We start from the raw sequence: 21,677 nt of genomic DNA on the forward strand, positions 1-21,677 counted from the left end.
AAACACAACCACTTAGTACCAGTCATAGTGAAGCAGGATTATTCGCTGCCCCCGTTTGGACACTGCCATACATACAAGAACCTACCTAAACCTTCACTTCCCAAGATGCAAGGGCTTGAAGTATAAATCAACATATGCGTCCAGCTTTTCCCTACATTTGCACACAGCTCTGGAATACATTACCAAAAGACCTGAAAACCACAAACAGCCATCTATATTTCTGAAAAAACCTAAAGACTCACCTTTTCAAAAAGGCATACCCCACAGAACAGACATAAACACCGAATAATGAAACACAACAATTAAACTAGGAAACGGACAATACCCAGTCCCTTTCCGCAGATCCCACCCTTGCAATCTGCATGGGACGAACCACCTCAATTCTAATTAATTGTAATAACCACTGTGTATTGTTCACACCGGCATCTGTAACCACCTCTCCGGAACTATGTAAACCACATTGAGCCTACAAATAGGTGGGAAAATGTGGGATACAAATGTAACAAATAAATACCTGCACTGCAGTTTGGGTGCCTATGTACATTGGAACTGGACTTCTGGGCACCCAGTTGGTGGCGTCTAAAAGTTCTCACTATACTTCTGTCCCCTCCCCCCTTCTCCAGTGCAAGTCCCCCAGAAGGGAGATCATAGCTGCCCAAGGCAGTGCCTGTGAGGGAGACAGAGCAGGCTCCTGTAGGGGATCGTGCAGCTTGAGGGGGGCATGCCTAAATCTAGGTGCTTAGATTCGGCCTTACACTAGAATTCTATAATTGAATCAGGGCAGCCAGATGCTGTCATGGAATTAGCACACAGTGTGCAGCATCTAAGCACCTAACGTCTGGCGCCCAGTTACAGAATTGTCCCCTGTATGGATAGGAGACTTATGTGTTCAGTGGCTGCTGTTAAGGGCCAGATTCTATATCATTATCAAGTATCAGCAGTCACATCAAAATGTTTCAGAACACTATGGAAACTGAGAAGGGTTAGAGCATACTTTCCTAGACAAGCATTCAGGCTAATGGTACAATTGCTGGTACTATCACAACTAGACTATTGTAATGCAGCATATGTACAGTAGGATGCAAAGGAAACATACTAAAATTGTTGCAAACCATTCAAAACACTGCAGCAAGACTAATATTCAAAAAGTTGAATTAGGAAAGAGCAACCCCCATTGCTTGAAAAGCTACACTGGCTTCCAATCAAGGCAAGATTATTCTTCGAGGCTAGCACCCTCATTTTCAAAATACTGTTTGGCATGTCTCCTAAATACATGCTAGATCTGATAGAACTATCCCCAAGAAGTGCAAACCGGAAACCAGAGGTTACTTACTTCTTCATTTACCAAACTGCAGAAATATAATTTACAAAACTATCTACATGGCTGGATTTAGCTATCTGGGCTCCAAATGGTGGAACTCAATACCCAAGGCCACAAGAAGCATTACTAAAAGAACTGAAGACCTACCTTTTCAAGGAATTCTATAGGTAATTTCTCACGACTATGATGCTCACACCACTTTATAACTGTAACAAACCATTGTAACTTCGCATAACTGTAAATTGTATCCACATTGAACTGAAACTTGTTTTTGGATAATAGTGGGATACAAGAATGAATGAATAAGTAAATAAATAAATAAGGCACCTAAAAAAGCCACACGGTAAACATTTCTGCATAAGCGTATTCTATAAGCTGCACCTAGATTTAGGCGCTGTACATAGAATACGCTTAGTTGATATCCCATCGCCTAAAACGAAGCGCCTCATTTTCCATCGATGAAAATGTATGCACACTGGGCCATATTCTATAACTACACAGGTAAATGTGGGTACGCCCACACAATGCTCATTTCCCCGCCTATAACCATACCCCTCTTGCACTGCGCGCATTAGAATTCAGGCACAGTTCATTACAGAATACGCTTAGCGAGTTGTGCGCAAAAGTTCAAATTATTGCCAATTAGTGCTCATTATTTCTTGTTAAATACTGTTAACAATGTTGATTAGCTTGTTACGCTAATTAATTTACAAGCATTGTTATAGAATACACCTGGATTTCGGCGTGGGTCTTTAGGCACCTATATAGAATCCGGCAGTAAACATTTAAGTCCCCTTGAATAATTTCAACCCATTCTAAATAGTGTGATTGTCTGATAAATAATGGCCCGTATCATAAATAAGTGGAATCTTGAGTTCAGATGTGCTGCCCATTGCATTGCACATTATGTAGCCTGGCATAATAGAGGTGCCAGTACCTGACATAAACAGCTCTGAAAAGAAAGCAATACATTTGCAACTGTTTGCACAAACAGGAACCCTTGAGTTGCTAGATTCTGTGGCACAGAATTAATCTTATTACCTTCATTCATTGATACTTTGTGAGCCGAGTGTCCACAGACACATTTAGAATGCACATTAGCTGAAATGGGAATGAGATTTTCTGAATAGTCCTGTGAGACATGGTATTAGTCTCTCTTAAGCAGAGCAGAAGAGCATTGTTATGTAGGGATTAATGACTTCTAGTTATATTGGATGAGCGCATTATGATATCATTGTGTTCCCGTCTCTGGATAGTTTGTGATCAGTGCTGGCATTAGAAATACTGAGTCCCAGGACAGAAGGCAAGGAGCAGGCCAGCCAACCCCAGGCAGCTTGAATCTCTGCCTCAGTGACATCACTCCTTTTTTCCAAGAGGACACCTTGAGGTCCCAGAGAGTTGCTCTATGTGCTGTAACACAATTGGATCCATCAACAGAAAGGCCTGAGTAATTGAGAAGAAATAAGTAAAACCAATCATGTTTGTGACAGTTGTTACCTGTTTAACGCTGACTTTAAATGCAGAACAGGAAGGGATACAACACGGGGGCAATTCAGAACCTAATCCAAACATGCATGAAACCTCTATGAAAAATGAGCATGCCCATATTCATATTACATTACATAGGTTTGGGAGGGCTGTCTGATGTCCCAGCAGAACGGACCTAAGGAATATGTCTTCTGCTTGGTAGTTTCATTAATACACCATTCTTGCTAAGCATTTAGCTATATGGATCCAGCCTGTGCATGAAATCATTAATCACTCCCTGATAACATCTTGGACTTCTAACTCTTTTGCAGTAGCTTCAGGCTCTGCTCCTCATTCTTGAAGATACCAGAAAAAAAAAAAAATCAGGACAGTGAAGTGCAGTCCTGCTGTGTAAGTCAGATATATTTACATTCCAGAGCCACAGTAACACCCATTCTTCTTTCTAGACAGGAAAGAATCCAGTCACAAGCAAATAATATCCTTTTTTATTTTCAGGAAACAAAATTATGACTTTATTGTATTCTAACTTCTGTTTAATTTCTGAGACAATACTTGTCCCTCATGTTTGTGAAACTTTCATGGAAATAGAGAAAAATGAAGACAGACAAAGATCATATGACCTATTCAGTCTGCCTATCCATAGCATTTGCTATCCCTTCCTCTCCTTTAGAGATCCTATGTACTTGTCCCAAGTTTTCTTGAATTCAGGTACAATCTTTGTCTCTACCACCTCCGCTGGGAGGCCATTGCATGCATTCACCACCCTTTCCATGAAGAAGTATTTCCTTAAGTTACTTCTGGGTCTGTCCCCTTTTACCTTTATCCCATGCCCGCTCATTCCAGAGCTTTCTTTCAAATGAAGGAGGCTTGTCTTCTGTACATTTATGCCATAGAGGAATTTAAATGTCTCTATCATTGTCAAGGCCTTTTAAAGCATAATATCTGTGAAGCTTTAATGCCCTAGAATATAACTTTGGCACATCAGCAGTGGTGTTCCTAGGGTGGGGGCGGTCCGCCCTGGGTGCACGCCGCTGGGGGGGGTGCCGCGCGCGCCTGTCCTCCGTTGGTCCATGCTTCTTCTCTGCCCCGGAACAGGTTACTTCCTGTTCCGGGGCAGAGAAGAAGCATGGACCAACGGAGGGCAGGAGCGTGCGGCACCCCCCCCCCCCCCTCAACGGCGTGCACCCGGTGGGGGGGGGGGTCCTTCGCGGGGGTGTCCTTTCGCCAGGGGGGGTCCACGCTGCATATGGGGGGGCGCTGCACCCGGGGGGTGGGGCGCATCGGCAATCCGCCCCGGGTGCCAGCCCACCCAGGAACGCCACTGCACATCAGCACACACCTGAAGTCTCTTTATTTTCTAAAATTTCCTTGATTGAATAAATATAGATAGTTTACTCACAGTCAGATGTTCAGAAGTATTGCCCCAAGGCAAGAGACTCGGTAATTCTGAAAGCTGTGTCAGTGGTTGGAGATAGAAATCTAAAGAGAAGGAACTTTATTGCAGAGGTGGGAGAATAGTTAAACAGATGCAAGCAGGTCAGAGCTAGGTGGCTGGAATATGCAATATCTTATGAGAAAGAATGAACGAGGTAAAAAAACGAGTTTGTTACAAGGACATGTGTTGTCTGAAGCAAGATGGAGAGTGTCTCATGGAGAAGGGGAGGTCAAGAAAGGGCTCACACAAGCCCAGGGAGAAGGAGGTAAAGGGACCAATATGGACAGAACCTGCCATTAGATAGCAGGGGTGGTCCCAAGGGGCAGTCCTTGATTGGAGGGAAAGGTCATATCTAGCTGATCTCTCAGGACAGAGATAGTAAGAATGACCAGGAAATGATAGCAGGTAGACAAAAGAGCCAAGCTTGGCTGAGAAAGAGAGGAGGTCTTTGCAGGAGAATAAACCACTAGTAACAGACTTTATACAAATAAGCAGGGGTTGCTGCGGTACATGTGAGACTACATTTCACACAATGCATTGCTCATTTATCTTTGCAGTGAGGACTGCAGCAGTAAAAATCCTTAGAAGTGAGAATAACAGTAAAGGCATTAAAAACATTTTAGTGCCACACTTTACTAGTGTAAGGCTGTCAGGGGACAGAACAATCATATTTCCCCTCTCCCACCTTCCTTCCAAAGTATATATATTGAGATCTTTAAATCTGGCCCCAAATACTTTATGATGAAGACCACTGACCATTTTAGTAGATGCTCTCTGAACTGACTTCATTCTGTTTATAGATTTTTGAAAGTGCAGTCTCCAGAATTATACACAGTATTCTAATTGCCCTGTTTACTAAGCCGCTCTGTAAGCACACTAACTTTTTAGCGCGCACTAAAATTTAGCGCACACTAGTGCTAGAGACAACCATAGGAATATATGGATGTCTCTAACATTAGCGCACACTAATTTTTAGCGTGCGCTAAAAAGTTAGCGCACCTACAGTGTGGCTTAGTATACAGGGCCCTAAATGAGGTCTCACCAGAGACTTATACAGAGGCATTATGACCTTCTTTTTCCTATTGGCCATTCCTCTCCTCTGCACCCAAGCCTCCTTCTAGCTTTCATATCATCTTTTCTACCTGTTTGGCCACCTTAAGATCATCACATATGATCACAACCAAGTCCCCCTAAACTGTACCACTCTCTCAGGTTTTTGCAGCCCATTGCATGAACCTGTATTTTTTAGCATTAAATCTTACCTGCCAAATTCTGGATCATTCTTCAAGCATTGCTAGGTCCCTCCTCATGTTATTCACACCATCAGAGGTGTCTACCCTGTTGCAGATTTTGATATCATCCACAAAGAAGCAAATCTTACCAGACAGTCCTTTTGCAATATCAGGTACAAAAATGTTAAAAAGAACTGGTTGGCCCAAGAATGGAACCTTGCGTCATACCACTGGTAACATCTCTTTCTTCAGCATGAACTCCATTTACCACTGCCCTCTGACGCCTTTCAATTAACCAGTTCCTAACCCATCCAATCACTTTAGGGCCCATACCGAGGACACTGTGCTTATTTATAAGTCATTTCTCTTACTAATACCATTATGGTCATAGTGTAAATTAAGAAGCTGTTGTGCTGACTACTACAACTACTACTTATCATTTCTATAGCGCTACAAGGCATACGCAGCGCTGCACACCATACACAAAAAAGACAGTCCCTGCTCAAAGAGCTTACAATCTAGATAAGACATGAGACAGACAGAACAATTAAGGGTAGGGGAATAAAAAGGTAAGGATAAAGGATAGGGCAATAAGTGAGGGTACTGAGTAAGAGAGTCATGGTTAGGAGTTCAAAGCAGTAGCAAAGAGGTGCTGACCCCCTCAGGCATCACTGCTGTAAATATTGTTAGCACAAAGACAGTGGGAAGTGGTCCGATGACTCAAGAGACCAGGACAACAGTCTGGTGTCTAAAATAATTTATTAATGAAGCAACACAGATCTGTGTTTTGGCCACAGGCCTGCCTCAGGAGTCTTGTTGGCTATGTGAATGGGTAGATTTCCAAAGGATAGTATTCCTAAAGTGCTGTAGTACAAAGTTGGTCTTAAAAAAGACCTTTGGTGGGAATCAGCTTAAAGTGCTGAAATAATATAGTCTCATTAAAGCAGCAAAGCGCTTTCTACTACAGAAGCAAAGGAGGCAGTTCATATTGCTTCAATCAGGTGGTGTTCAGCTGGGGACAACATTCTACTTAAAATTTCCTTGCAGATGTATTACCAGTCTACTAATTATATCTTTTGGGAACCTTCATTTTTGTCTACCTTTGCAGCTACCAAGAGTATTTCTGCTATAGACCTCCTAATGTAAGATAGCTGGAGATAAGCTACATGTGACCTTTGTTTTTTAGTTTCCTTAATATAATGTCCTCCTTTTGTTAGTATTGGATATTCCCTTTAGGTTTTATTTTTTTTGCTTCAGAGGACACTTGTGATCATCTTCTGTGTTTCTTTTCCCTATTTAACTGTCCTATTACTAAGGCACGCTAACGGATTTAGCACGTGCTAATGATTAGTGCATGTTAAATACTGAGATGCCCATAGGAATATAATGGACATCCTAGCATTTAGCACATGCTAAATCCGTTAGCGCACCTTAATAAAAAGACCCCTTAGGTTTTCTTTTCCAGCGTTTCTGTACAGGTACTTTACTTGATTGTTATATTTCAAACTTAGAAGTAAATAAAATGAAAGTGCACGCCAGTTTTACGTGATCTGCGCATAGGGGCGCCCAGGAGCGTAGTTGGATGGAGCAGAGTCAAATGTCTGATGCATGTACATCTCTCTATATAAAACGCACCTCCAACATTCTAATGAAGCCTCACTTTCCCAACGTTCTAAAGTGAGGCGGCAGAGACCACTTTTTGAACATCAGTGTTTGCCCCGCCCACGCGCTGCTGATTAGCTGTGCCTCAGGTGATGCACACAAAGTAGGGTTCCACCTCCCAAACACTCACATGGACTTAGAAACCACCAAGCCTTTGAATGGGACCGGTGCTGCAGAGGAGCAGGAGTGGGACAGCGAAGAAAATGCAGCGGCGTTCAGGAAAAAAAAAACAAACACACACGAGTCCCGCCCCTTCCTAAGGAGGGGGTAGCTACCAGCACGGGGACCAACCGCGAGGAAAGCGCGGACGAAGAACGCCACTAAACAACCACTACATCGCGGACCTTACTCTGCAAGCTTCATGCGGTGAGTCTCCAAGCCGGCGTTCAGTGCCTACAACAGAGACTTCCAAACACATGCGCCCTCAGCCCGGCCCCCCCTACAGAACGCCACCCACATTCCACACTAAAACCAAACCAACCCCCCCCCCCCCAAAAAAAAAACACCCAAATGGAAACCTCCGGCGCCCAACCCCCCCTAAAAAAAACGGATCACAGCCCACCTGAGTGCCCAGCTGAAATCAGTGCCTACAAGGAGACCTCCAGACACATGCGCCCTCAGCCCCGTTCCCCCCTACAGAACACCACCCACATTCCACACTCGAAAAAAACCCATATCTACTCCTACTGCCTGCCTGCAACGGATCCCTCTGGTTTCAACAAAAATACAAGTGCCTACAAATACCACATCAGAGTGCCCTGCTGAATTAAGATTACTGTATCACACTCACATGCAGAGAATCACCCCCTACCAGCCACAAAAAAACCCCACATCTAATATGGACAATCAACATCACTCACTAACACACCAAACTGCCCACCACCAAACTGCCCACCACCCAAAATGCCACACACTGCCATGGACAGACAACATCTTGCTTTCACACTCATACACACACACTCCCTCCCCCAACCCCCTTAATACAAAAACTGAAACAGTAAAAACCTACATCTCTCTCTTACAAACACCCACAGACTCCCATAATTCCCCCCCCCAAAAAACACAAACACTCATACAGAACAACCCTACCCCACAAACACCCCCCTACAAACACCCCCCCACAAAATGGCACACACACCCACAGACACCCACAGACACCCACAACCCCCCTCAAAACCACAAACACTCATACAGAACAACGCTACCCTACCCCACAAACACCCCTCCCCCCCAAAAAAAATAGCATACACCCATAGACCCCCACAACCCCCCCTCAAAACCACAAACACTCATACAGACTTTACAACTTTAAAAAAAAACTCTTTTCCTTTTTAAAAAAAAATATATCCCTTAATATCAAACAGAAAAAGAAAACAAAAAAAAAAACAACCACATGCTAGCGCCCGTTTCATTTGTTTTGGAAACGGGCCTTTTTTACTAGTATTTTATAAAATACACATGTACAGTACACACACACACACACACATATTTTCAAAGCAGGTGTATGTCATCATTAGCTCGTTACTGGGGCTGGATTTGAGAGAGCATTTTATAAACACACATAGGGCCAGATTCTATATATGGCGCTTAAAAAAATGCGTGTGGAAAACTTTTCTTCCTAAGCGCCTTCTGTAAGTGGCGCCTAGATTTAGGCACGGTATATGGAGTATACTTAGTCGATATCTTAGTGCCTAAAACTATGCGTGTCCATTTACACCAATCAAAATGTGGAGTAAATCCCTGTGTATAGATTTATTCAGACTGGTCATATTCTATAACAAAGTGCATACATTTTGGAATGCCCACGAAACACCCATTTCCCCGCCTATAACCACACCGCTCTATTTCCTCCACTCTTTAAAATTTAGGCACAGTGTGTCACAGAATACGCTTTGGGAGTTGTGCACCTAAATTCTAATTATTGCCAATTAGTGCACATTATTGCTGTTAAGTGCTATTAACAATGCTGATTGGTTGTTATAGAACGTGCTTGGATTTTGGCGCTGAATTCTAGGCATGCTATTTAGAATCCAGGGGATAGGGGCCTATCTTGCCTTTATAAAACAGTTATTTTTTTATACTGCTTCCATAAAGGTCCTATTATAAAGGTAATGGTAGTCCCCTGTATGCAGGTACTAAGTTGTGAATGACCACCACTTGGGTGATGGCTTCTTGGCAGACTATTAGCGGAGTGTTTTGCCATTGCCTTACCCTGTCATCTTTACCCCTGGATAAGGCTGGGTAACATAGTACATAGTAAATGACGGCAGATAAAGCCCTGTACGGTCCATCCAGTCTGCTCAACAAGCTAAAACTCATTTTACATGGTATGCGATACTCTATATATGTACTCAAGTTTGATTTGTCTTTGCCATTATCAGGGCACAGACCGTGGAAGTCTGCCCAGCACTGTTCTTGTACTAAAAATTCTGAAGCTAACGTCGATGCCCCTTAAAATTTACACTCTAGCCCATCCCTATCTATTCAGTCACGATCTGGACATAGATTGTAGAAGTCTGCCCAGTCTGCCCCAGCACTGGTTTTGCTTCCCAATTACTGGTGTTGCCACCCAATCTCCACCAAGATTCCATGGAACCATTCTTTCTAAACAGGATTCTTTTGTGTTTATCCCACGCATGTTTGAATTCCATTACTGTTTTCATCTCCACCACCTCCTGCGGGAGGGCATTCCACGTATCCACCACCCAAGGGCATTCCATGTATCCACCACCCTTTCCATGTATCATGTCACCCCTATTTCTCCTTTTCTCTAAGGTATACATGTTCAGGTTGGCAAGTCTCTCCTTGTATGGTTTGCAACGCAAATCCCATACCACTTTTGTAGCTTTTCTTTGCACCGCTTCCAGTATTCACTTACTGACTGAAAATGGATGGATGGCTGAGTTGGCCAGAGGCTTGGCTACCTGACAGAAACTCCTTACTAGCATGGGATTTGGACTCAGATTGTGGGAACAGTATCAAGTGATCTACCAATTGTAACATGAGGCCTCCCTAGTATAAAATTAATCCTATGATTATTGACTCCCCAGGAAACTATTTTCAAAAACCATTTACCTGGATAAATTGGTTTAGGTGAAATTTGTACTCCTCCACTAAGTTAAAAATATGGACAGATTTCTGCAGTGTTAATATTTTTAGTCAGATTGAGGGAATGTGTTCCTGGGGGCAGGTTAAGGAAACAGTGCATGCTGCTAAAGCTGCATACACTATTTTCACACAAATAACAACGGCAAAGTCTGTGGATACTTTTAATTCAGATCTTTGTAGCTGATTTTGAATATATACTGACTGCATAGTCTACATTTCAGCTTTTTGAAAATTGCTCCCCCCGGTCCCTCGGGAAAGGCCATGATAAATCCTATTTGCTTAATCTCCTGTGCAGGAGCTGACACTGGATGTGAAGTTTTGAAATAAAAGCCTTAGGGTTTCAGTTCTTTTTACTTTATGAAGAATAAATGAAAAGGGAAAACATCAAATTGAAGCCTAAAGAAATTCTGAGATTAAAATTCCAGAGACACACTATACAAAATATAGAGAGAGGGTTGCAGCAACAGATTTCTTTTTCTTCCAAAAGGGTTTGGTTTACACACACAGTCTGGCGTATGTAAAAATAAGTCAGGCAAGTTGTAGATGATATCTTTTTATTGGACTAACTTAATGCTTTTCTGACTAACTTTTAAGACACTGAGGAGCAGATGATCACAAGCCCCGTGCTGTTCCAAACAGCGTGGGGATATACTGCCCCTATGATCAGAGCTAATAGCATGCAAATATAGGCAAGCTATTAGCGCTGATCATAGGGGGAAAGTGTGGGAGGATTGTGCCTGAGTATGTGCTCAAGCGCAATCCTCCTGCACGAGCTTGACAGGTCCAGGCTGTCAAAAGCCCAGACCTGTCAAACGAGGAGATAGATGTCTGTGGGACCCTAAGACCTCTACCACCTGTGACCTAGTGCCACCCTGTTTAAATCTTTCTGTAGGTGCGGACTTCAGAATTGCATTCAGTACTCTAAATGGGGCCTCACCAGAGACTTATATAAGGGCACTATCATCTCTTTTTTTCCTACTGGTCATCCCTCTCCATATGCACCCAAGCATCCTTCTGGCTTTGACCGTCGCCCTTTCTACCTGTTTGGTCACTTTAAGGTCATCAGTCACTCCCAAGTCTCATTCTTCTTCCCTATGCCCCCTGTATTGTACCATTCACTTGGATTCTTGTAACCCAAGTGCATGACCCTGCATTTTTTAGCATTAAATCTTAGTTGCCAATTGAGTCATTCCATGTCAAGTGGTCTGGTGGTCCCTGCGTGACCATCACGGATTTCGATGAAATTTTCTGTGAACATTCATACTTGTCCCCAATGAACATTGGTAAAGTTTTACGTTCGCCGATGCAATACTTGCTGAGATATAGTCATCTGTTTGACCCCATACTGCAGCCTTCGCGCAGGGACCACCAGACCACATGACATGGAATGACCCAATTATCAAACCATTCTTCTAGCTTCGCTAGATCCTTCCTTATGTCAACCACACCCTCCGTGGGTGTCCACCCTATTACTAGTATCATCCGCAAAGAGACAAACCTTACCAGATAGCCCTTCCACAATATCGCTCACAAAGATATTAAAGAGAGCCGGCCCGAGGACCGACCCCTGCAGCATACCACTGATAATGTCCCTTTCCTCAGAGCAAGCTCTATTTACTATTGCCCTCTGTCTCCTCCCATTTAACCAGTTTTTGACCCAGTCAGTCACTTTAGGTCCCATACCGAGAGCACTCAATTTATTTATCAGTCGCTTGTATGGAACCGTGTCAAAGACTTTGCTAAAATCCAAGTACATCGCATCTAGCACTCCTCCCACGTCCAACTGTTTGGTTACCCAGTCAAAGAAATCAATCAGATTTGTCTGACATGACCTGCCTCTAGTGAAGCCATGCTGCCTCGGGTCCTGCAATCCATTCATGTCAACAGTCCTCTGCTTTAGAAGCGTTTCCGTTAGTTTGCTTAGGAGGAATCTAAGAAAATACGCTTTCATAGAAAAGGTGGTGGACGCATGGAATGGCCTCCCTGTAGAGGTAGTGGAGACAAAGGTTGTGTCAGAATTTTAAAAAGCGTGGGACAGTCACGTCGAATTCCATAGGGAAAGGAGGGGTTAGTGGTTACTGAGGATTGGCAGACTGGATGGGCCATTTGGCCCTTATCTGCCGTCATGTTTCTATGTTTCTAATCCCTCTTGAGATAAACAGAAAAAGGAATGAGTTAGTACTTTGGAGTCACCGTCCACCAGGCCCAAGGCTCCTGGCTTCTGTAATATCAGCTGGCTTCTGGGAGGCTGAAAAAGTCAAGAGGAAGGAAAAAGACAACTTTCACTTCAAAACCCTGCTATTTACAATGTCTGTGATATCAGGATTCCGCCAACTGATTAAGGGAATGGAGTGACTCTCATATGAGGAAAGGCCAAAGAAGTTAGGGCTCTTCAGCTTGAAGAAGAGACAGCCGAGGGGGATATATAACAGAGATCTATACTGAGTGGAGTGGAACGGGTAAACGCAAATTGATTATTCTTTTAAAAAGTACAAAGACTAGGGAACACTCTATATAGTTGTATATATATTTTTTCACTCAACACATAATTAAGTTCTGTAAGTTGTTTCCAGAGCATGTGGTAAAAGCGGTTAATGTATCTGGGTTTAAAACCGATTTGGATACATTTTTGCAGCTAAAGTCCATAAATCTTTATTAAGATATAGATACTGTGCTTTTTTGGGGGTTCTTCTAGGTACTTATGACCTAGATTGGCCACTGTTGGAAACAGGAAACTGGACTTCATGAACCTTTGTTCTAAGCCAGTACAGCAACTCTTACTTATTAGCGGGCTTATTTTCAAAAGAGAAAAACATCCAAAAAGTGGCATACGTCTGTACAAAAACGTCCAAATAAGTATTTTCGAAACCTATATTTAGATGTTTTTCTCTGAAGTCCGCCAGAAGTGCATCCAAATCTCAAGGGGTGAGTTCCAGGGGTGTCTTCAGGGCAGAACTTGGGCGTTCCTAAGACGTTTTTCAGCCATGATGAAAGAAAACCAAAACGTCCAGGACTAAAACTTAGACATTTTGAGCTAGACCTGTTTTTATTACGAATAAGGCACAAAAAGGTGCCCTAAATAACCATATGACCATTGGAGGGAATCAGGAATGACCTTCCCTTATTCCCCCAGTGGTCACTAACCCCCTCGCACCCCCCAAAAATATTATGAAAAACATTACTTACCAACCTCTATGCCAGCCTCAGATGCTATATTCAGGTCCATTAGAACAGCATGCAGGTCCCTATAGTAGTATAGTGGTGGGTACAGTGCACTACAGACAGGTGGACCCAGGCTCCTACCTCCCCCTACCAGTTACACTTGTGGTAGAAACTGTGAGCCCTCCAAAACTCACCAGAAACCCACTGTACCCACATATAGGTCTCCCCTTCACCTGTAAGGGCTATGGTAGTGGTGTACAGTGGGCTTTGGGAGGCTCAGCACATGAGGTAAGGGAGCGCCGGTGAGATGTGTACCTGGGAGCAGTTTATGAAGTCCACTGCAGTGCCCCCTAGGGTGCGCTATTGCTGTCCTGGGATGTCAGGGGGACCAGTCTACTAAAATGCTGGCTCCTCCTATATCCCAATGGCTTGATTTTGTGCATTTTGCACTTACACGTTTTTGTTTTCGAAAATGGACCAAAACACAAAACGTCCACATCACTAAATGTTGTTCAGAACAGTATTTTCGAAAACAAAAGATAGACGTTTTTCTTTTTTGAAAATGACCTTCTTTCCTATTGGATTTTGGATGTTTTTTACAAAACGTCCAAAGTCGGACTTAGACATCATATCGAAAATGCCCCTCTATGTCAGTTAGTATAGAGTCCATTACATGGGGAGACATGATTAGATATCCTCTTTAAATATTAGGACAGTTCATGACCATGGGGTGGGGGGTGGGGGGAGAAGGAATTAAAGGGGGGGAGAGATGGCAGGTATGACAAAGATGAAAATGTTATTCCTTGAACCTGACGAAGCAAAGAACCATCCTAAACAACAATTTCAGCTTGTAAATAATATATTAAAGCTACCTGCTCCCAGTAACACCTTACAGGAGACCTTCATTTAAAAATGGGATTTAGTAATATTCTTTCAGGATAAGATTGATTCAGGATCTATTGAAAGAGATCAAAGATGGAACTGGTTATGTGCACAAACCTCTCAAAATGATGTGATTTGCATAGCTTTTACAGAGATAAGGTAAAGGTGAAAAGAACTATTAACACACTTAAATCTGATTTACCGTTTTCATGACTTTTAAGAAACTCAGCAAATGGTCTTGTAGATTTCTAACCTTTACTTGTAAACATTACACCGAGAGAAGGAAAAATGTCAGAACTCACTTCAGCATAGCCTTGTGGCTTCTCAGCCTGGGACTGTTCTTTTCAATTTGTCAAAGAAACTTATTTCTGCATGGTGTGTGCAGTTGGTTTTGTAAAATAAATACGTTTTGGGAGGACTTAAGCTTGACTTCGTGGTTTGACTGGCATGATCTTTCCACAGATATTTAGCACTCTATGGGTACAAGCCACAGAAGAATGACGAGCTGGAACTCCGCAAAGGAGAGATGTACCGAGTCATTGAAAAATGCCAGGATGGGTGGTTCAAAGGGACGTCTCTCCGAACCGGGATGTCTGGCGTGTTTCCTGGCAACTATGTAACCCCGGTTTCCAGGTGAGGGTATGGTCCCATGATTACCAAAGCGTTGTAACTCAGAGAGCAAAATCCTGCTGCTTTTCTTTAGAAACTGGCAGATTTATTTTGAGAATAACTCAGTAGTGTTGTGATTCTTCCATGTGCATGTTTTTTTTTTCACCCTTCCAAGACAGCTCATTAAATCATTAACCAACAATATTTTCCATGTCCTCCCACATACTCTCCCACCTTCTGGCCAAGCTTAAAAGCTATCAATAAATACTGCCAGCTGTTTGGCCACTAGACCTATCATAAGAAGCCTTCCTCGTTCAGTGGTATTATTTCTGCATGCTACAGGGCTTACAAGGCTTTCAGGAGGGATTTTGAACTGTTCTTGACATCACAACCCAGTATGATGCATTATGGGACCTGCAGTACTGATTTCAGTGGGGTAAAATCGGGAACTACAAATCCAACACTGCTTTAGGATGCAAGTTCAAAATCAGGACCGACCAAAAGTCTTCCTCCTAGAATTCAGTATCTTGGCAGATGTGGTGCTATTGCTATATAACAGAATCCTCAGTCCCAGGTGAAGAATTTCCAGTGGAAGACCATTGTACTTACATCTAATTTTCAGTTACTATTTCACAGAAACTTGCACATTAATATTCTGGACACATAGTAGCACAAACACACCCTAAAATGGTTGAATTACCCCATATTTGAAACTCACGCACACCAATGCAGATTGTCAAGGTGACAATCTTTGCTACTGTCACATTTTACATAGGGTTGCCAACTGGTTCCAGATTTGCCCATCAGGGTTGATGCAGTCCAGGTTTTACCCCATTGCATGCAGGGACTTGTAGTCTTACCTTTCGTAGGGAATCCAGTTTGGAAATCAGAACTACAAGTCCATGTATGCAATGGGGTAAAACCTGGACCGGATCTACCTTGTCAGGAAAAAATGGAGCTGGAAACCCTAATTTTTGCACACATGCATATTTATTTAGAATGAAGCAAAAAAATGTATCTCCCTAGGACTTTTTTGCCATTTTCTCAACAACCGCTTTGAATTTCAATGAGAAATTTTGCATACTTATTTAGTCATCATACTTACACATTACTATTTAACAATATTTAGGGGTCCTTTTACCAGTTGGCAGTAAAAGGGGCCCTGCGGTGGCGTCAGCACGTGGATTTGCTGCATACCGAGGCCCTCTTTTATCGCAGTGAGTAAAAGGCTTTTTTTCTTTTAAAAAAGATAATGGCCATGCGGTAAGTTAAACACTTACCATGCGGCCATTTCCTGAAGGAGCCCTTACTGCCTCCTATTTAGAAGACGGTAAGGGCTCCCGCACTAACCTGGCCGTAACTGAGCAGCAAACGGCGCTGCCCGATTACCACTGGGTAAGTAAGCCCCCAGTGCTTAAAAAAAAACCCCAAATTTCCAAGTGCCAGAAATGGTGCTTGGCACATGCCAGAACTACTACTGGGCTCCTGCAGTAGCTTGATGATAGGGCTGATTTGCTACATGCCATTGCTGCGGTACCAGGGGCATAGCTACGTGAGGCGTACATTTTGGCCCTGGACCCCCTGCCGACGACCCTCTCGAACCCCCTCCCGCCGCCAACCCGCTGTCGCCTACCTTTGCTAGCGGGGGTCCTCTTCTTCCTTTGTTCTGTTTCTGAGTCTGACGTCCTGCACGTACAACAGCGGCAGGCGGGTTGGCAATGGCGGGGGGGGTCGGCGGCACTGGGAGGGGGGGCTAAAATGTGCCCCATCACCTCGGGCTCTGGACCCCCCTCCCGCCGAAGTCTGGGTACGCCCCTGCACGGTACACCTACTGTGGCTAAGAGGCCCATATTTATTTATTTATTTATTGTATTTATTTACAGCATTTATATCCCACAATTTCCCACCCATGGGCAGGCCCAATGTGGCTTACAACAGTCTACATAAACACACAGCAAGTCAGGGGTTAAACAATTAATGTCCTAGAAGTATAATGGGAAAAAGGCAAAAACGAGGTAAAGAAAAAGAGAAAGAGCAGCGGTGATTAATATGACACCGAGTTAAAGACAGATCAGAAGGCAGAGATGCCTGGCGGGAGTAGTGCATATGCTTTGACAAATAGAAAGGACTTGAGGCGCTTTTTGAAAGTAGGGTGATCAGTAGTAAGTTTCACCAGTTTAGGCAGATCATTCCAGAGATGAGCGCTAGTGTAGGAGAAAGTTGATGCGTAGGTGCTTTTGTATTTAAGTTCATTATATACTGGGTAATGGAGGTTTAAGTACGATCGTGCGGATCTGTGGGAGTTCCTTGGTGGCAAGTTGATTAGGGTGTCCATGTATGCTGGGGCTTCACCATAGATGATTTTATGCACCAGAGCGCAAATTTTAAAAGTGATACGGTCCTTGACAGGAAGCCAGTGCAGTTTCTCTCGCAGAGGTCTTGTACTTTCAAATCTAGATGCACCATAAATTAGCTTGGCAGCCGCATTCTGAGCTGTCTGTAGTTTTTTCAGGAGCACATCTCTGCACCTTGAGTAGATGCCATTGCAGTAATTAAAGACGGCTAATGACCAGTGATTGTACTAAAGTGCGAAAGACGTCTCTAGGAAAATATGGTTTTATGCATTTAAGTTTCCAAAGAGTGAAGAACATGCTTCTGACGGTAGAAGTCGTATGTTGCTCTAGCGTTAAGTTTTGATCGACTATCACTCCTAGGATTTTCAGGGATTCAGAGATTGGGAGGGCGAGCTCAGGAGTAGTTAATGCTTGCGGTGCGTATTTGGGGGATGAAGGTGACTGTGCGGCTGGGGCAGCATTTTATTTATTGTGGCCTCGTTTTTGTCTCCACAAATATGGTAGCCCTAGTTAGTACAGTAGGCTGATAGCTAGGGATACCAGGTTGAATTCCCACTGCAGCTCGTTGTAACCCTGGGCAGGTCATTTATTAGAATTATTATTAAAAATCTTTTCTGATATACTGGTCGAAGTGGTGTACAAATAACAATAGAAACAAAGGAATTCCATTTAAAATATAAAGTTATTCTCAATCAAATAGATCCAAATGCACAAAAACAGATTATAACTTAGTCTAAATCAGTGGCGTAGCTACGTGGGGCCTGAGGGGGCCTGGGCCCCCGTAGATTTGGGCCTGGCCCCCTGCCGACGATCCCCTTGAACCCCCCTCCCGCCACCAACTCTCCCCCGCTGTCGCCACCCGCCCCGCCGCCGCATCAGATACCTTGTTTGCTGACGGGGGTCCCCGAACCCCGCCAGCCGAAGAGAGTCTTCTTCAGCGCTGGCGTAGCGCCTTCGTTCAACGAAGTTCCTGGTGCGATCAGCTGTTTTGACGCCTTACATCCTGCACCGTGCATGTAGCCCCGTGCAGGACGTAAGGCGTCGAAACAGCTGATCGCACCAGGAACTTTGTTGAACGAAGGCGCTACCCCGGCGCTGAAGAAGACTCTCTTCGGCTGGCGGGATTCGGGGACCCCCGCCAGCAAACAAGGTATCTGATGCTGCGGCGGGGCGGGCGGCAACAGCAGGGGAGGGTTGGTGGCGGGAGGGGGGTTCAAGAGGGTCGTCGGCAGGCCGGCAGGGGGATCCAATGTGGCGGCAGCGGCAGCTTGGAGGGGGGCGGCTAAACAGTGCCCCCCCACCTCGGGCTCTGGCCCCCCCTCCAGGCGAGGTCTGGCTACGCCCTAAACTGATGATTATGTAGGAAAAAAGATTTGGTCTTCTGAGAACTCACCAAAACCCATGCTGAGAAGATGAATTTTCCGGGCCACATAGAAATTCTTAAGACAGTTCTTAAAGATTGTGAGCCTATTAGGGACAGAGAATTGTACCTGATTATAAACCAGTGCCCTGGAGAGTGTTTGTGTTTGCTGTGCAGCAATTGTGCTGGTTTTTTCCACTTTGATGCCTTGACCATTTTGAGCATTACATTTTTTTGTGTTGAAGATTTATATACACTGCAAAGTGTTTTGGTGGTGAAGATCAGATTGCCCCTGACGCAGCCCCCTTTTGGGCAAAACACGGCCTGTGTAGAGCATTGTATTAGGTTGAAATTCTATAGTAAAGATTTGTTTGTATCAACTGCTGATCTGCTCCATTTATTTCCACATTGGAGTTTGTGGATCGTCTGCCTTGTTGCTTCTTTGGCCCATACTCATATCCTGAGAACCTAACTGGTTGGGTGTGCTTCAAGGACTGAGTTGAAAACCAGTGATTTAGAAGGTATGGGAAATGGGACTTCATGTACCACCTTTCTGAGGTTTTTGCAACTACATTCAAAGCAGTTTACATATATTCAGGTACTTATTTTGTACCAGGGGCAATGGAGGGTTAAGTGACTTGTCCAGAGTCACAAGGAGCTGCGGCAATGGAGAGTTAAGCCCATCTCTTCTCCCTTGCTTTTGGCGCCTAACCACCTTCTCCATTCATGATACCTACACTTACTACATAGTTTGTTACCTTTAGATTGTAAGCTCTCTTGAGCAGGGACTGTCCTTCCCCATGTTTAAACTTGTACAGCGCTGCGTAGCCCTGGCAGCGCTATAGAAATGCTAAGTAGTAGTAGTAGTAAGTGACTTGCCCAGAGTCACAAGGAGCTGCAGTGGGAATTGAACTCAGTTCCCCAGGATCAAGGTCCACTGCACTAACCACTAGGCTACTCCTCCACCTATGGGAATGGGTGGATGGGGTTGGTGAGTGGGAAGAGGGATAGGTAGAGGGTTTGATCATGCAGTAAATCTCTTCTGGCAGGAGGAGGCAAGGACTTGAGCCTTTCAGTATCTAAGCTAGCTGCCTAACACCCTACTTCTAGGCAACTAAGCTCCAGCCGTTTAGGTATAGAACAGGGATTCCCAAGCCTATCCTGGGGAAACCCCAGCCAGTCAGGTTTTCAGGATATCCTCAATAAATATTCATGAGAGAGATTTGCATACCAAGGAAGCAGTGTATGCAAATCCATCTTATGAATATTCTTTGCGGATATCCTGAAAACCTGACTGGCTGGGTTTCTCCCAGGACAGACTTGGGAATCACTGCCTTAGGACACACCCAGCTGGATTTTAGGATAGCCACAAAGTATATGCATGAGAGATTAACATGCACTTACTCCACTGTATGCAAATATAGTTATAATTATTTATTGTGATTTATTAACCAACTTTGTAAAGGGGCCTGCACTATTTGTAGCATATGGGTTTCCCGCATGCTGAGACCACTTTTAGCGTGGCTGTAAAATGGCCACAGTTTCTTTTTTTCCATTAATGGCCACTTGCTAATTCCCCAATTAGTGCATGGCCATTACTGTGCGAGTCCTTACCTTGTAGGCACTAAGAACTCATACGCTAACCCTGTGCTAATCGACAGCACGTGGCAATTTGCCTATGCTACCGATTAGTGCAGGGCATGCCTACTCACTGTCCCCAAATACACCCCCACACTAAGAAATATTTTACATTTACGTGAGCGCATCCTGTAATAGTGCTTTTAATGTGAGGTAAGGGCCCAAAGAGATCTATCTATCTATCTACTTATCATTTCTATAGTGCCACAAGGCATACGCAGCGCTGTACACCATACATAGAAGACAGTCCCTGCTCAAAGAGCTTACAATCTAAGATAGATCCACTCAAGGTGGTGCACAGCAGGCACAACTTAATATAAGAATTTGTTTTATTAACAGCATAGCAATAGTAAAATGACTGAATATAAGCATAAATACTATCAATGACATAAACAAAGTAGTAAATTTAAAACAAATCAGATAAAATATTTCTTTACTCAATGTGTAATTAATCTCTGGAGTTCTTTGCCAGCGAATGTGGTAAAAGCAGTTAGCTTAGCGGGGTTTTAAAAAGGTTTGGATAGCTTCCTAAAAGAAAAATCCATAAGCCATTATTAAAATGGACTTGGGGAAAATACACTGCTTATTTCTAGGATAAACAGCATAAAATGTATTGTACTGTTTTGTGATCCTGTCAGGTACTTGTAACCTGGATTGGCCACTTTTGGAAACAGGATGCTGGGCTTGAAGGACCTTCGGTCTGTCCTAGTATGGCAATACTTATGTACTTATAACTTGGAAATGAAAAATTGAAACACAGTAATAGGACTAATGTGTTACAGTATCAGAAATATAAACATTTAATAGTGCTGTAAACAGTTATAGAACAAATATGATAAATGTCAACAGTTTATAAATGATACCATAATAAGAAGAATAGAAGAACATTCATTTAACATAGATATAATACATATTCATGATGTCAGCACAATACCAATGAAATACCTCATAAGCACCCATTAGAGCATTCAAAAAACATAGATATGATGCTTATGCTGTTTGTACAATGCAAAGAAATATTTTGATTGGTAGCTGAGGGGACATGTGCAGTTGCAGGATAAGATGGGTATCTCAAGGACCAGGCTGAGAACCATTGGTTCAGCGTAATTTCCAGCCAAAACTTTATCCAGCTCAAAGCCATCTTTAATTTAGCTATGAAAAATTTGGCAGGCTGTTATGTGCTTAGTCACTTTTTTGAAAACTGTTCTCCGTATTCCAGGTGAGGACTCACTGATGGCCTTTCAAAGGCATTACACTGTCTTTTTTCTGCTAGTTATACCTCTCCATAATGTGCCCCACAGCCACAGCCCCATCATTATTTTACCACTTGAGTTTATCAGACACGATCACCCCCAAGGTCTGGCTCCTGGTTCAGTCATCCCTAGAAAGTTATCGTTAACAGATACAAGGAGAGTTATCTAGAATT

At 43.5% G+C, this 21,677-nt stretch overlaps 1 protein-coding gene across 1 annotated transcript in view; it reads left to right on the top strand.

Moving 5' to 3' along the window:
• Positions 1 to 21,677, top strand: part of SH3RF3 (SH3 domain containing ring finger 3) — a 793,875-nt gene that overhangs the window by 673,713 nt on the left and 98,485 nt on the right. Inside the window, exon 6 of the mRNA XM_030201480.1 lies at positions 14,753 to 14,923. Within this exon, the coding sequence (XP_030057340.1) occupies positions 14,753 to 14,923 (171 nt within the window). The remainder of the gene's footprint in view (positions 1 to 14,752; positions 14,924 to 21,677) is intronic.

Source organism: Microcaecilia unicolor, chromosome 4, assembly GCF_901765095.1.
Source record: "Microcaecilia unicolor chromosome 4, aMicUni1.1, whole genome shotgun sequence".
NCBI lineage: Eukaryota > Metazoa > Chordata > Amphibia > Gymnophiona > Siphonopidae > Microcaecilia > Microcaecilia unicolor.